Source organism: Zeugodacus cucurbitae, chromosome 3, assembly GCF_028554725.1.
Source record: "Zeugodacus cucurbitae isolate PBARC_wt_2022May chromosome 3, idZeuCucr1.2, whole genome shotgun sequence".
NCBI classification, from domain to species: Eukaryota; Metazoa; Arthropoda; class Insecta; order Diptera; family Tephritidae; genus Zeugodacus; species Zeugodacus cucurbitae.
The window spans coordinates 55,585,568-55,601,495 of record NC_071668.1 but is presented as its reverse complement, the minus strand read 5'-3'; the positions used below and the strand labels follow the sequence as shown (position 1 = coordinate 55,601,495).

The 15,928-nt window shown below is 33.7% G+C and overlaps 1 protein-coding gene and 1 long non-coding RNA gene across 5 annotated transcripts in view; one reads left to right on the top strand and one right to left on the bottom strand.

Annotated features, from left to right (window-relative positions):
* The first annotated feature begins 929 nt into the window (after positions 1 to 929).
* Positions 930 to 13,510, top strand: LOC105216491 (glycoprotein-N-acetylgalactosamine 3-beta-galactosyltransferase 1). Its single transcript, XM_011191009.3, has 4 exons — positions 930 to 1,785; positions 3,208 to 3,301; positions 12,718 to 13,017; positions 13,120 to 13,510. Exons 1-4 carry the CDS (start codon positions 1,256 to 1,258, stop codon positions 13,354 to 13,356), a joined length of 1,161 nt encoding a protein of 386 aa, XP_011189311.2. The 5' UTR covers positions 930 to 1,255; the 3' UTR covers positions 13,357 to 13,510.
* LOC114804478 (uncharacterized) overlaps positions 5,901 to 15,928 on the bottom strand; it is a 92,989-nt gene continuing 82,961 nt past the window's right edge. For 2 of the 4 annotated variants that reach the window (XR_003752663.2, XR_008470238.1), the window contains exon 5: positions 5,901 to 6,149. This is a non-coding gene — a long non-coding RNA (uncharacterized LOC114804478). The remainder of the gene's footprint in view (positions 6,150 to 15,928) is intronic. The other 2 variants (XR_008470239.1, XR_008470240.1) reach the window with 2 other exon arrangements.

Here is a 15,928-nt window from a genome sequence, read left to right as displayed (position 1 = left end):
CGAAGAAAGCCTCGGATGATGATGATCCCTTTTGATGACGATTCCTGCAAACGTTTTAAGGATAATGATATAAGGGCATGCACCTTGAATGTCCGGACCCTTAATTGGGAAGGTGCCTCTATACAGCTGGTTGATGTCCTCATACGACTAAAGGCTGATATCACCGCCATCCAAGAAGTGCGATGGGCGGGACAAGGTCGGGAGAAGGTGGGTCCTTGTGACATCTCCTACAGCGGCCATATAAAGGAGCGCATAAAAGCGAGGTTCTTTAACATATCGCCTTTTTGCGCCCACACCTCAACGGAAGAGAAGGACGATGTGACCAAAGATCGCCTAGAACGCACCTACGAGCGCTGCCCCCGCCACGATGTCAAAATCGTGCTTTGCGATTTCAACACTAGGGTGGGGTAAAGAAGGTGTCTTTGGCACAACAGTCGGAAAAGTCGTCATAGGCTATCTTTGGCCGAGTTTTTAGGGTTAGATAAACGGTTTTATTAGGGTCAGGCTTATGATTTAATTTTACAAAATTGTAAAAATCTTATTTGGTTTCTGAACCGACAGAATATTTTTTTGGTTTTATAACATTTTGTAAGAGAAATACAATAGTAGGGCGATAGGAAACTTTTACTTTTGGTTTAATAAGCTGAGAGAAGAGTTTTCAATAGTTGCAATAAGCATTCCATATTCAGTAATGGGTATTCAGACTTCATCAGCATGAGTAATATTTTTCTAAAGTCCAATAGTAAGATAAATTGCATGAGAGGATCATCACATTTTTGATGTCTAATATAGAGTATTGTTTCTCAGCCAGATTGTGATTCCGAAAACAATTTTCCGGAAACAATTTTTTTACTATAAACCACTAAAGCAAGACACTGTGCAACAATTGCTCACTAAAAAAGCTGAATGAAACGTTCTGCACCCAGCAGTGGGACGCTCAACATTTAGTCGGTCATCGGCGATACGCGTGTGTAGTAATACTATTGAGCGATTAGCGCGCAGCATGAGTAGCTCTAGCTCCGCGTGTTATAACGGACGATCATTAGAGCTTGAGTAGCGGCGCGTTATCTGTGTTCATACGTCACTTTAGAAGGCGTATTGGCGCATGCGCGTTGTGTTGTAAATAAAGGTGACATTGCAAAAAGGTGAAAAAGTGATTATCACCACAATTGTGAATAAAAAAGTGTTTGTGCCGTGACAATATAATATATGTGCTTAAACTTTAAACTGCCCCAAGAACAATAATTATAAAATAATGAGCTTCACATTGCTACCAACTAACGCCTATCATGTACGACCCGCCTGCTCGCTGTTTCGCGTGCAGTTGCACATACTCTTCGGTTTTGTGTTGGGCTTTCTGATGGCGCTAGGCACACTACTGCTATACAATCACTATCAAATGGAGACCGTACAACAGCGGCAACACACCACTGCCACCGAGTACTGGCAAACGGGTTACATGATGGCCTTGCAGGAGGTGGCAACCGAGGCCGATACAGTGCAACAACAACTCAACGAGCGCGTGCGTGTGCTCTGCATGGTGTTGACATCGCCCAGTCAGCATGCCAGTCATGCGCAGCATGTGAAAGCCACTTGGGGCAAACGTTGCACGCGCTTGTTGTTCTTGAGCAGCGAGGAGGATGTGGAGTTGGGCGCTGTGCCGGTGGTGGAAAGTGAAGCGGACACTTATGATGATTTGTGGAATAAGACACGCGAGGGTTTCCGCCATGTGTATGAGCGTTATTTCGATGATTATGATTGGTTCGTCAAGGCAGACGATGATACGTGAGTGAGTTTAAGTTAGATTTAAAACGATTATCGTAGTGGGTGAATACATTATTTAAATTGTCTGTTCCTCAGCCCGTGCAAGGGCAGCTATGATTTGATTGATTACATATTAGTTAAAAAAATATCGTTTATACCAGTCCTTCTAAATAAGTTCAAGATAAGTCATATTTTGTCATAATAAGGGGTAAACTTCGACCCATCTTTTTTAAAGAAAAAAACATAAAATTAAAATTTAAAGGGAAATGTTTATTATCATTCGAAAGAACATTCCTTGGTCATTTATGTTTTAAAGATTACATCTCAGAAGATCCATCCATTGAGTCCAATTTTCGATGACTCGTTCGAGCATTTCGACTGTTGACAGGCGAAAGATACGTGTTTTGATATAAGGCCTGAATCGAAGCGGGATTGTCCGCATAGACTTTAGACTTTACATATTCCCACAAGGAAAAGTCTAACGGTGTGATATCACACAATCTTGGTGGCCAATCGACCGGCCCAAAATGCGAAATGATCTGCTCACCGAAGTGTTCTCTCAACAAATCCATTGATTTATTCGATGTGTAGGAAGTGGCGCCATGTTGTTGAAACCAAATGTCATCGATATTACAAGCTTCAATTTCAGGAATCAAATAATCGGTTATCATGGCGCTGTAACGGTCCCCATTGACGGTTACGTTTTCACCTTCATCATTTTTGAAGAAATATGGACCGATCATTTTGAAAAGTTATGGATTCATTTCATTTCGGACAGACGTAAGTCTTACCATGATGCAATGCAAAACAATACTGAACAAAAATAATATGACAGCTCGACACGATTCACGCGTCATCTGTCACAAAAAGGCTATTGATAAAATTTGATGAAAATATGTTCTCCCACATAGCTTAATTTAATGGCCAAAAATCAAAGAAATTAGTCTAGAATAGACAATCGATGTTATATTAAAGATTTTGTTTCATCTGACCGACAACTGTTTCATCGGTATTTACTAATTTCGATTTTTATTACGTGAAACATAATAACAGCCATTGTGAAATTAATGAAGACGTTTATTATTTAATTTTATGGAAGTTTTCGACAATATTTTGATGACCAAATTGACACCACATATACCTCTTCATGTTGTTGTATTCTAAATTATTGGTTTTTCTTCATTTCAGAAAGGTCAAAATGTCATGAGATTTTGACAGTATCATAATTACGGTTAGTAAGCTAAGACTAGGCAGAGAATGATAATTTGTCGCGTGATCACTCAATCAGACTATAGACTTTCCAGCCCATGTAGTATATGCCCTTGAACCCATAAAAATTATTTGTAAATCATACATAAAGATTGGAGCTTATCTATCGAACTAAAATCGATTTTAATGCTGTAATACTTATATAATTTTTCTTATATTTCAATTCCATTGCAGTTACATGGTTATGGAGAACTTACGTTACATGCTCTACGCGTATTCTCCGGAGCTGCCAATATACTTCGGCTATCAGTTAGTGCGTTATGGTGTGGTAAGTATTATATTTATGAGTATTCACACGAATACCTTTATAAGCCAACTCATAAATCACAGAATTTCTTTGAAATGTGTAGAAAAATCTTTATTGCTACCATTTAATCGTTTTTAATTAAGTCATTCACCGTCAACGTTGACTGCTTCGCATCGCCAACGGCCACGCATGCGCACATTAACAAATCAATTATGTCCAAACAGAGCTGACAAAACATTTCTATACCTTAGGCGGATGCACATCAAATGTACGAATCTGAATTTCAATCATAAATAAATTTATGCAAACAAGCAATAAAATTAAATAATTAAATGACATGATTTATAGAGAGTGAGGGGACGCCAAATATTTGGCGACAAAAATGCAAAGCGGCTTAAATTCAAAGAAAACTACTTAGGAAATATTATTGAAAACACTTGTAGACTCATCAATTCTTAACTTATCATATTATTGAAAACAACTTAAGTAATTAACACCAGCTTAAGTCATCACTAAGTCGCTGCTAAGTGTCAATAATATGAATATCAACGCAAAGGTTTGGCAAACTAGTTAGCAAGAAGCTGAAAGATTTCAATTTTTAATATTTTTCAATCAAAAATTGTGTATATGTATGAACGCATATGTCTACAAGTGCCAATATTTATGCTTATCTTAAATGCTTGCTATTAATCTTTCTTTATACGCACCACCTACTGTGTGAGACAAAAACAAAATTCTACTAAAACTATGCATAATTAGACACTTGTGTATGTATGTACACTTGTTTTTATGCTAAAATCTTTTTCGAAAATTAATTTTATCTGAAGAACCACCCTGAACCTGTCGACGAGTGTTGGCAGCTGTCTTCACATCTGAAGCGTCACCTCCTTCAGCTGTTAATATGTAGATATATTTGTAATTAATATTTCTTAATGTTTCTTTTTATTAATTTCTGTGGTTATAAACACAATATTTTGCCAGCATTCTTGATTTTCCATTTTAATGAGCATTCTGTATACCATTGATTTTTATCTTCATCAATAAGTGTCTTGTTAAAACTGAGCAGTTGGCTAAAATAATTAAAAATTAACTGAATTAACAGTTATAACAACAGGACTAACAAGTTCTTGCGCAAAATAAACAAATTAATGTTTATTCAAGTGAAATTGCAAGAATCTATGAATATTAAAAGCAACAAAGATATTTTTTGCACTTGATTATATAGCTACTTCTTATGGGTTTTGGTAATTTTTTATGATGAACAAATCGATGCCTGCTTTTAATTGAACGTGATTGTGTCTTTAGCACATTATCTCTTAATTTTCAAAATAAAATGAAGTTATTAGATATGTACATAGTATGTTTGAGAGCTCGAGCTAATTTTTAGATATGTATAAACTATAGTTATGGTACTTTATGTGTTTTTGGTTTTCTTTTGTGGGCGTGGCAGTGGTCAGATTTTGCTCATCTTCGAAAGCAACCTTCCTATGGTGCCAAGAAATTAGTGTGCCAAGTTTCATCAAGATATCTTAATTTTTACTCAAGTTACAGCTTGCACAGACGGACGGACGGACGGACAGACAGACAGACATCCGGATTTGAACTCCACGCTTCACCCTGATCACTTTGGTATATGTATATAACCCTATATTTAACTCGTTTAGTTTTGGGTGTTACAAAAAACCGTTATATGAACAAAACTGTAATACTCTCTTTAGCAACTTTGTTGCGAGAGCATAAAAATTGCCCCATCGTGCCACTATATCTTAGTGCTCCAATTGAAACGATCGGAATAGTTATAATAGTTTTGTTATTTTTTTGTTTTTAAAATTTTTCATTTTATAGTAATAACAGAGATATTAACATATCGAGGGGAAAAAGACGAAAATAATGAAAAACAAGTTAGGAAGGGCTAGGTTCGTATCTAAGAGATTTACCGAATTAGCCAAAAGCATTGAGACTGATTTTGAAACATAAAATCTATACCTTCCACTTTAAAATCCATTTAAAATCATTCAAATTCGGGAAAGCAAATATTTGAGAGACCACTTTGAATTGTCCCTTTAGTCGTGAAGTATTCGCTGCGCTTTCACTCGATGCTATTTTTGGAAAGTCCCGTTAGAATTTCAAATAAAACTGTTTTGCCACATCAAAATTTGGCAATTTTACAGGCAATTTGTTTATATTTTGTCAAAATATTTTCTTACCACTGTGTATAGCTTTAAACAAATGTCCTCGGAATGTGGAGGAAACAAATGTCAAAGGTCGACAAAAGCTGAAAAATACAGCATTCACAACGTTTAAGAATGCTTAACTCATCAAGCCACTCATATATTATTTAAATATGCTCGAGTGTTTTGTCATTAGTTTGAAATAACATATAATCAGTCAGATGGATTAAATTTTATTTTATTATTAAATCAAAGAATACGAGTGACGTTATCTTTTTTATCAATAAAGACTCAAATATTTTCCAAATCTTGTATTTATTGAGTTGAAACAATTGACAAATTATTATTTTATTATACGATTTGATTATTAATCCATCAATGTTTGAAAACCTTTGTCTTAACTATAGAAACATCGAAATACGAGTATTATTCATACATATTTGCGCGACACTGTAGATACATGCCAGATTTATTTTAGTCGGCATCAACGTCTGTTGTGTTGTCAATACTTAATTTATTGCTCGCTAGTACAAAAGATAGTATAAAATATTGTATTCTCAAGTTAATAACTTTGAAATTAAGCGTCGGTATTTAGTTACAAAAATAGTAGCGGTTAGTAAAACTTTTTAATGGTTGGCAGACAGTGCTTCTGTAATGATGTGAAATAAATTGCATATTCATAAAACATGCTGCAGCATCTGGAAATATAATTGCAATATCCATAATATAAATTATAGCTATGTATTAAATAAATTCTATTATAAATTAACATATTTGCTGTTAAAGATGCAACAAATATTAATACATGCAGTCAATTGTAATTTGTTCTGTATACGAGTATATGAATTATTATTATACTAGTGAAAGTAACAAACATCTTGAACTTGTCTTAAGTATAGAGCTGGAGATATGGTAAAATACGTGACTGAAAATAGATAATTGGCGTTCATACAGCGTCTTATGGTATATCCTGCCTCTTCACAGTTTCTCATCTAGCCCCAGCACTTTAATAACTTTAAGAATTCTACTTGAGACCATATGCTCCATAACAATATTTGGATTCTGGAGTGTTTTACTTCATTTCCTAGTGAGTAGATCTCTATTATTGAAACAGAAGATCAGGTGGCTCTGAATTCATGTCGTAGATGCAACACTAGTCTGATGAAATTGTATTCTTATTTTTCAAATGTGTATCTGTCTCTCTCTTTGTCTTTTCTTCTCTTTTATTGTCCTGGCCTATTGGACAGTGAGGATTTGACATGATACTTTACTGTTCTAAATTGAAAATATATATTTAACTACAATAATTTTAAAATTAGCACATGATTCTTTTGTTTTATGAAACAGGCTCTATTATACATAATAGTACAGTAGAATCCCGATTATCCGAACGTATTTGCCTCTTCACTATTTGCCAATTTAAAAATGTCTTAACTGAAGCAATTAAATTGCTTAGCATTGGTGAAGGGTGTAATGAAGAGAATATTAAGGAGTGGCTGAACTAACTAACCAACTGATGAAAAAACAAGCTTTTGAAGCTCTAGATGTTGCTTTTAAGTGGTTTGAAAGACAGGACGAATCGGACCCCATATAGTTGTTACAATTCAATCGCATCAGGGTCTTGGCCGCAAATAAAATAATTAAAATATTGTTTGATTTGCTTTGAAATCGATTATCTGGAATACCGCTGGTTTTATTTGATCCGAATAATCGGGATTCTATCGTAATATAATTTCTGATTGTTCCATAGAATTGCTTCTTAGTGGGATTAACGCTTGCGTCTCCGAGGTTAAAATAGATAATCATCAAATAATAATAGTTTATTTTCTGGTGGGCAAGGCGAATACGTTTAGCCTGATATTTAAGGTCGTTTCATGATGTTAAGATACAACATAATTTTGACTTTTAAGATTGGACTGCAATTATAAACTAACTATTTTGTTAACTAATGTTTTATTTTATGAGGTATTTATCTGCACTTTACAAATACATCTCTATAACTTTAGCTATTAACAACTCTTCCGTTGTTATTGCTTTTGTTTTTGCTATTTCTATAAGAACTAGGAATAATGGGCGTTACTTTTTGCGTTTTCAAAATTAATTGCAGGTATCATCCAATGTTTTATGCAATTAATAATGATTATGGCAATTATGCAGAAAAATACCACAGCTTATAGAAAACGCAAATCTTTTTTACTCACAATTTTTTTATACACTTGCGGCAATTAGTCAACATTTAGACAAAGTGTATATGTATAGCAGAGCTGTGGAGCTATTTCTATGCTAATGCGTAATTCTAGGTTTAATAGCGGGTATGTCGCCGCCTGCGACGTAAGTGTCGAGGTAAATTTCCATCTACTCATTCCTGCTTATTTTATAATATTTATGCATATTTTGAAAATTATTTATTCCACTAATTGAAACGAGTATATATTTTGTTGTATAAAAGCAATTAAGTAGAGAAATCAAAACCGCATTTTTGGTGGGAAGAAGCTTCACTTAAATGGTAATCTTAAATTAATATGCATATTAAATGAGTTTATAAATTTGGAGAAATTCTTATATTGCATAACAAAGCGCATGATAAAATAATAATTAAAATTAATGATCAGAAGCACAGCCTTATTAGTAAGTTAGTATTAGTATTAGTAAGTTGGTTTGTTTTTGGGAAAATTTGGTACCAAGTGTTGGTTAATGGGTCGGTTACATTTGGTCAATTTCAATGACTTTGACAGTAATCAAAGAAATGGAAATTTATTTTTATACAATTTACAAATCGAAAGACATAGTGAAAAAATCGGTGGCCAATCGGTAGAATTGAAAATAACAGCCTGTCACCAATATATCGAGGATCATTCTGCCATAAGTTTACTGACTTTTTGGTCATTGCATTTGACATAAAAAAATTATTAATGTTTTAAGTATACATTATCGATACAAATCCTTCAATCCACCCAAAAAAAAAAAAAAATTGATAGGTGTTTCAGTTCTGTGTTTTCTTTTGTTAAATTGTTCTGACAAAGAAGATGTTAATTCTTAGCTCAATATTTAATCATATTCTTCATAAAATAGTTCCCATATAATTATAGGTTTAACGTTAGGGAGTTATAGATCTTTTCATATATTTGAATAATTCAAACATTTTTGAATTGATAACGATGGGGTACAAATTATGAGAATTATTATCTGTTGAAAGGGCTCCTTTCGAAGCGAATCGAAGATGGCTTACTCTTGAATCAACATCATCACAAGGCAGTATACGCTGATTAGTTTTATATTCTCCCCTCTGATAGCAATTTGTTCATTCTAGCCTTGAATTTATTGATCTTGTGATCAATGGTTATTAAAGAATATATAGTCCTATAGCGTTTTTAGACAGCCAAATGAATTGATCAATCAAAATTTTCATTGAGAAACCCTTTTTTGCCTTTTACACTGCCGGGCTACTCGATAACCAGCTGTTATACATTTTTGTCTTTGCTTTTCATAAGAAGTTGGTAAGTATCACCAACTGATTGTTAATTTTTAGCAGCGATATTTACCGTTCTTTCAATTCAGCCAATCCCAGACAAATAACGTATATCGTACGTCTTTGTTGCAGAGTTGCATTTCATTTTCAAGTCGATTAAAATTTTATTTAAAATAAATGGTGATTTTATTTTGTATGGTAAATCGATCTTAATAAACGTTTTAATCGAGGCCGGTTAATTGATCAATTAGCTCCTGTGTAAAAAGGCTATTACTATCAGTGGCATCGACATACCTGATTTTAGAATAATTTGAGGCAAGGCCTTCGTGGAGTTGCTGGAAATTGTAAGGGCAATGAGCTTCAATTCACTTTGTCGAAACATAATATTTTACTATAGGAGTTCTTCATTCTACACGAAGGACTGGCCTTAATAGTCCCAGTGTGGATTAACCATAGAACCTAACCTAACGTTGTGTTAACATTTAGCATCATAACCTCAGTTTCATTCTCCGATCATTCAATAACACTTAATTGTTTACAATTAAGAATTTTAATGTTTATTGTATCAAACTCTTGTAATATTTCTAAAGTCTTTCAGTCAAAATAATTCTGGTGAAGAATAGACAACATATACATCTATTGGTCAATAATCTCACAAAATGTATTATATACTATCAATCTAGTATCTATTATTAAACCCATAAGTAGGCTGTAATTACTAATCTTACGCAAATCTTGAATTATGTAAAATATATTTCGACCACAAAGTGTATAAGAGAATTCTTCATAGACTCTTAGATTTCTGCAAGGTTCATATTTAAGTTTTGTTACTATAGACATTAAGAAGTTTTCAATGTAAACGCTTAAAAGTTAAGTTTACTTCAAGGTTTGTTTTGAAGTTGAGCAATCAAGCCTTGCGAGATCTTCTTGCAAACCAAATTAGTAATTAAATAAAATATCAAGTACAAATCTAAAATTTGCGCGCAAAGTACTTAGTTGCGATCTTGGTGTGTGCCAAAGCTACCAAAAATCTAAGGCCAGTAATTAATTTGTAAATCTTATCAACATTTCACAACATCTCTAAAGCCTATTAGACACTGAATAAATTTGCAAAATTTAAAAATCATATTTTTCTTCACGCTTAATTTTTTGTCTAGAATATCAGTTATGACCAAATCGAATCTGTAGTTTCAATCCATATAACAAATCTGTTTATAAATCGCTGGTGTTGCAGAAACAACATATTAATCAAATTCAATTATTAAAAGCTAGAAGTCAAGGCGTAACACTGTAATTAAATTCAGCGCTCAAGTTGAGATATGCTTAAACTCGTATGTGTGTATGTACATCGAAAAGTATCCATAAATATTAAGATGTATGCATAAACATAAAATCGCTGGAATTTTTATAGTATTTTTCATCGAAAATTTTGCTTGAATATTGCGCTGCGGTTATTTGAAACCCACACACCAATTAGCTAAACGTAACCTCTGTACGCTGGGTTGGGCATTGGCTGGCGATTGAAAATTAAGTTCTCAAAGAAAATCGCACAAAATTACTATATTATTATCAGAAGAAGCATATGTATGTAGTATTTTAATATTTTTTTTATTTAAAATGTTAATAATTCATTTTCCACGCCATGAAACTTAACCTCACATATTTGAAGAGTCTGAGAACAGAAGACACACATGTCAAGCTTAACACGGAAAACGTTATCGATTTGAAATTTACAGTTAATGGAAAAAACGTGTTTCAATATTTTGTGCAAAATTATTTAATAGGCGTAACCAACAGCGGGCGGTGTTCTTTTCCTTACTGGTTTCATAATTAATTAAAACACTTATTAACATATTAAAACAGATGACTAACAATTTGTAAGGTGTTTATCAAAGATTGACGCAGCTAAATGTTAATTGGATTATACATATGTTCAGAAGATAAGCCCTAATGACGAAGTGGCAGAGTTTTTTTACGTATACCTGCTGGGTTTTTGATAGCTTAAAATATGAATTAATTATGAAAATTTACGACAGAAAACATAGGAGAATATTGCGCAGGAATTTAGACACCAGTGTTGAAAAATAATAAGTTTTTATATCAGATCTTGTCACATTGGATAAGAACGCCGTATTCACTATGTCAAATTTAATGACATAAATTGTAAAAAATATGAATTTCGAATGTACCATTATATCATAAACATTATTAAGATATCAACGAGCATTCAATTTAAATTGTGGTGACATTTCATTCTAACTCCACAAGAACTAACAAAAAAACACCATGTTGGCGTGAAAAATATTGTAATAAACTATCATAATATATCTCAAATTTAAATGGTTTTTAAACTTAAACATTTTTGAAAGTATAGTATAGTTGTTTCTTAAGAGAAAGTAATGTTTCCAAATTAATATTTCAATACAAGACATTAATTTTATTCGGCCGTCATCGCCATAGATTAAAAACTGATTAAAAGTCTACGGAAAATGATAAATAAATTGTTTATTTATTGGATTGATTTGATAACCATCAAAATTACGTGTCTTACCTAAAATTCATCAAATATTACTCTGTTCATATTGTTTTCAGAATTGTAATCAAGAAAATTCTCATAAAATTCTGAAAATACTATTTCACACACAGATTTAATGTGGTTTTTAATCTTAAAAAAATATTTTTATCTTTCTTCATTCTGCAACTTTAAGGTGTTTTTTGCCGTTGTCACGAAAATGTAAAATTAGTGGTGGATTGATTATAGCCTTTTCGCACAGCCAAATTAATTTAATTAATATTATAATTGAGAAACCAGTTTTTACCTTTCGCACAGCCGGCTACTCGATTAATGATCAGCTGTTTTACATTTTCTTTTTGTTGTTCATAAGAAGTTGGTAAGTTTCATCAGCTGATTGCTATTTTATCAATAACCAAATTTGTAACATAGACAACTACCCGGAGAGTTGCATTCCAGTTTCAACACGATTTGTATTCGATTAAAAAGTAATTCAGTGAAATAAGATTTTTCTTTTGTATGGTATATCGATCTAAATCAGCGCTTTAATCGAGCAAAGGTCGGTTAATTTATCAATTAACTCCTGTGCGTAAAGACTATTCAACTCCAGAATATAGTGAAATAAATTGTGTTGACCTGACTGACTGTCAATAAATTTGAAGATCCAGCAATCAACTATTTTCGCAATCAATTATTACAATTTTTTTGTTTAATTGATGAATTTTGTATACCATTAAGAATAGATCGTTTAACTTAACTGTAGTGTCGGCACTGACGACTATTTGTTTTGACGAAATTGTCTTTCTGCAGTATTTCCTTTGGACGATTTTTGTATCTTTGTCAATTTTGTTTATCCCAACGAGAATATACTTGTCTACAATAAATTAATCTTGCGACATTTTACCAGGATGATCCTGCTCAAACATTGATATTTTCTGGAAAAACTAATTATTACTAAGAGTTTTAAAACGTGTAACAGATTAGTGATTTTTGATGGTATAATATTTTAGGTGAGGTCAAAAATATATATTTTTTCAAGTTGTTGATAGTTTCTGGAAAATATTGCACAGGTTCGTTGAGAGGGTGTACTAGAATTGCATCAGTATGCCTTATAGTTCGACCTAACTTTCAAAGCCATGCGTATAATAACAAAGTTTTGGTGAGGAGTAAACCATTTTCCTCACAGAAATAGTCACATTATATGTTTAAGCTTTCGAATAAAAAATCGTACATAGTTATCAATATTTTCACATCATTATTAACATTTATCTCATTTACTTCGCAGCCTTATATGTCCGGTGGCGCCGCCTATGTGCTCAGCAAAGAGGCGCTACGTCGCTTTATGACTCAAGCCTTTGATAACGCCACACTCTGCCCGCGTCCACATAAATTTGGCATTGAAGATTTTTACATGGGTGTTTGTTTGCAAAATGTAGGCGTACAACTCGCCGATGCCAGATTCGCGGTGAGCGGTGATAATAAACCAAAATTCATGCCGCTCGATCTGCACACCTACATGGCCACCGACAATACAACGGAGATCTCCGAATGGCTGCTTACCATGACACCGCATCCAGTTGAGCGTGTAAGTTACACGTTATGCAATGCAATAAACGCGTCTTTAGATAATTAATCGCGTTTTATTCTGCGTATTTTATTTATTAAAAAACTGTAATTGTAATTTTAGGGCTTAAATTGTTGTTCGAACTACTCGATTGCCTTCCACTATACCAGTCCATGGCGCATGTACATGTATGAGTACTTCATTTATCATTTTCGTGCCTTCGGTGTGCAACATCAGGCGAACGCTTTGCCGGTACAGCTGTCGACGGAGGAGGTGACTCGCTTGTTTCCCAGCAATTACAGCGCCGACGACGGGCCATTAGTGGATCTAGCTACACAAAATCTACCGGATAATTTTTAGTTGTAGCCCTTAAATTGTGATAGTATTGAATGTTATTATGGCATGTTATTAATTATTTATTAAGTGAATAGATGTATTTATTATGATTTCAAGTTGTTTTATATACATGTACAAGGCGTTACGAACATATGTATTTAAATTAATAAATATGAAGACAGTAGATTCATAAGAAAACAGAACAATTTTTTCCATTGATAGTTATGCATAGTATAAAGCATTAAAGCCTTCAAAATAGGCGTATGCTTCCATATTGACCGCCTTTGATTTGAGTAAAATATTTTCCAGTGATTTTCCAGTATTTTTGAGTCCTGAGAATAGAACATAGTTTCTGCGCGCCAAAAGTATTTTACCACACTAGGTCAAAGCACAATCCCTTGATTCTATCGGTCGCATAAGGCTGAATGTGTTAAACCACTGACTTGGTGAAAGAACTATCATTTTTAAATGATGCCAAATATGGGAGCTCAAAGGTCAATCGGTCCACAATAATACAGAGTAATATTGTTTATGAATTGTTTTACCATGTTCGAGGTAGTTACTGGAAAATTTTTATCTATCATACATAAGTCCTAAAATATTGAACTCAGATGTATAGTTAGGTTATATTAGAACGTTACGTTGAACGTGACAAATACTGACCAGCGTGACAAGTGTCCCACAGACGGAGCTGCAGAGGTTGGACATCGCGACATAATGAAAAAAAAAATTAAGGATGCAGTCGAAGTTGCAGAGAGGTCTTTTGGAGCGCCTTCCACCATACAAACACTCCATAAAACAGTATTGTCTTAACGACGGTTTCGTAGAGCTAAACCAACATCTTTGGTGAGATACCCCACTTTTTCCCAATTGCTCTCCTATAACAATATAGGGGGCAACCAATGACTTCCTCACTCCTTCTCAACATTTGGCTTTCAAGACAGCTTCCTGTCAAGCCATGAGCACTTCACTCTGTCAGCAGAATAAAGCAGAAAGCCCCCAACGAAGGGAGGGTAGCAGCCGTGATACTTCTTAGTAAATGAAATCAATTCGGTTTCGCTAGGTTTTATGGCCAGACCGCTTTTCACCACAAAGGCCTATAAAACTCAAGTCACATGCGGTATCCAAGAATTTTCCTTTCACCAAGAGAGCAAAATCGTCAGCATATGATATCACTGGGCAGTCTTATACCTAGATCTTCTTGAGGGCCCTGTTAACCTTTCGGAGTACTTGTGCCCTACCCCATTCTGCCATGAGATTTCTGTCGCAGAGAATACTGCAGTTACATATGTGCTTAAGGTTCGATTCGACACCAAATTCTTTAAGGCCCTGATATGAAGAGAACAAGTGAACATTTTTTCTCAAAGCTATGTGGCTGATACTGTCTGAAGCGTTCACTACGCACAGTGATTTACAAACGATGTCAAGCAAAGGCCAAGTAAATATTGACCATCGAGATGTGTTTGTTGAGATTGACAGAGAATCATCTACTAAAAGCTCTTAACCTACGGCCAATTTCTTAATTCGGTCCAGTACTGTGAACAATTAGACCAACTTAATAAATCCATCAGGACAACACAAGTGATATTCCAGAAGCTTCTGGAGCTTGTTTGGGAGATTTTTATGCATCCATCTTATATTCCGGATCTGGCATCAAGTGATTACTACTCCCTCCATGATATTGCTTTGAAAAATCCGTCTCAAGAGAAGCTTGTGAATATCGACTACCCCATTTTTGTTTATTTTTCAGTAAGGGTAAGCGTTTCTATGAGAAGGACATTACAGACCGTGACAGTGTCCAAATTAAGCAGTGAATATATAGCAATTTTGTACTATATTATGTTGGTACAGAACATTTTCTCCAATTTGAGCGAGTGTCCAAATTATAAGCATGTCCAACTTTATACATAGGTTTTACTGGATTTTCAAAATTTCAGCGTGTTATCGATCAAAACCGTGTATGTTTAACTGAAATCGGATCATTCTAACTAATTTAACTCTTTCATTTGATGACAATATTAAAACATCTATTTTAAATATATATGTATTTACTCAGTAATATCTCAGACAAACAGCTTTTTTTAATTTTGTAGCTTGCTTGTAAAATTCATTTATTTTACCGATTTAATTTAATAAATTTTAATGCAATTCTAATAATTAATATGATACTTTAAAAACTCATATACAGTGCCACACAAACTGTTAAGCAATCACACTAGCTGTTAGAACATCCTAGTGCTATACGCAAAAATAGCGCCTATAAGTATGCAACATAAGTTGCATTGCTTTTAGCAAATCTTGAAACCAGCCGAGTTCGTATCTTAAGTCTTTTGTGTTTCTTCAGCAATATTATTGAATATCATTATCTATAGCTGGTTTGAGCAACTGTTGGAGTACAATTTATTTACTCAATCAGTTGCAAACGTTAATATTATTTAATAAAATACGATATGATAATAGGAACATATTTTTGTTCAATTCAAGTAAAATTTGTTAAAATTAATGAATTTAATTCTAAAAATTAAATTTTATTTTTAAATTTTCTGTTCGAGAAGCCGGATTTTATTAAGTCAATAGTTAGTCAATACCGAATCTG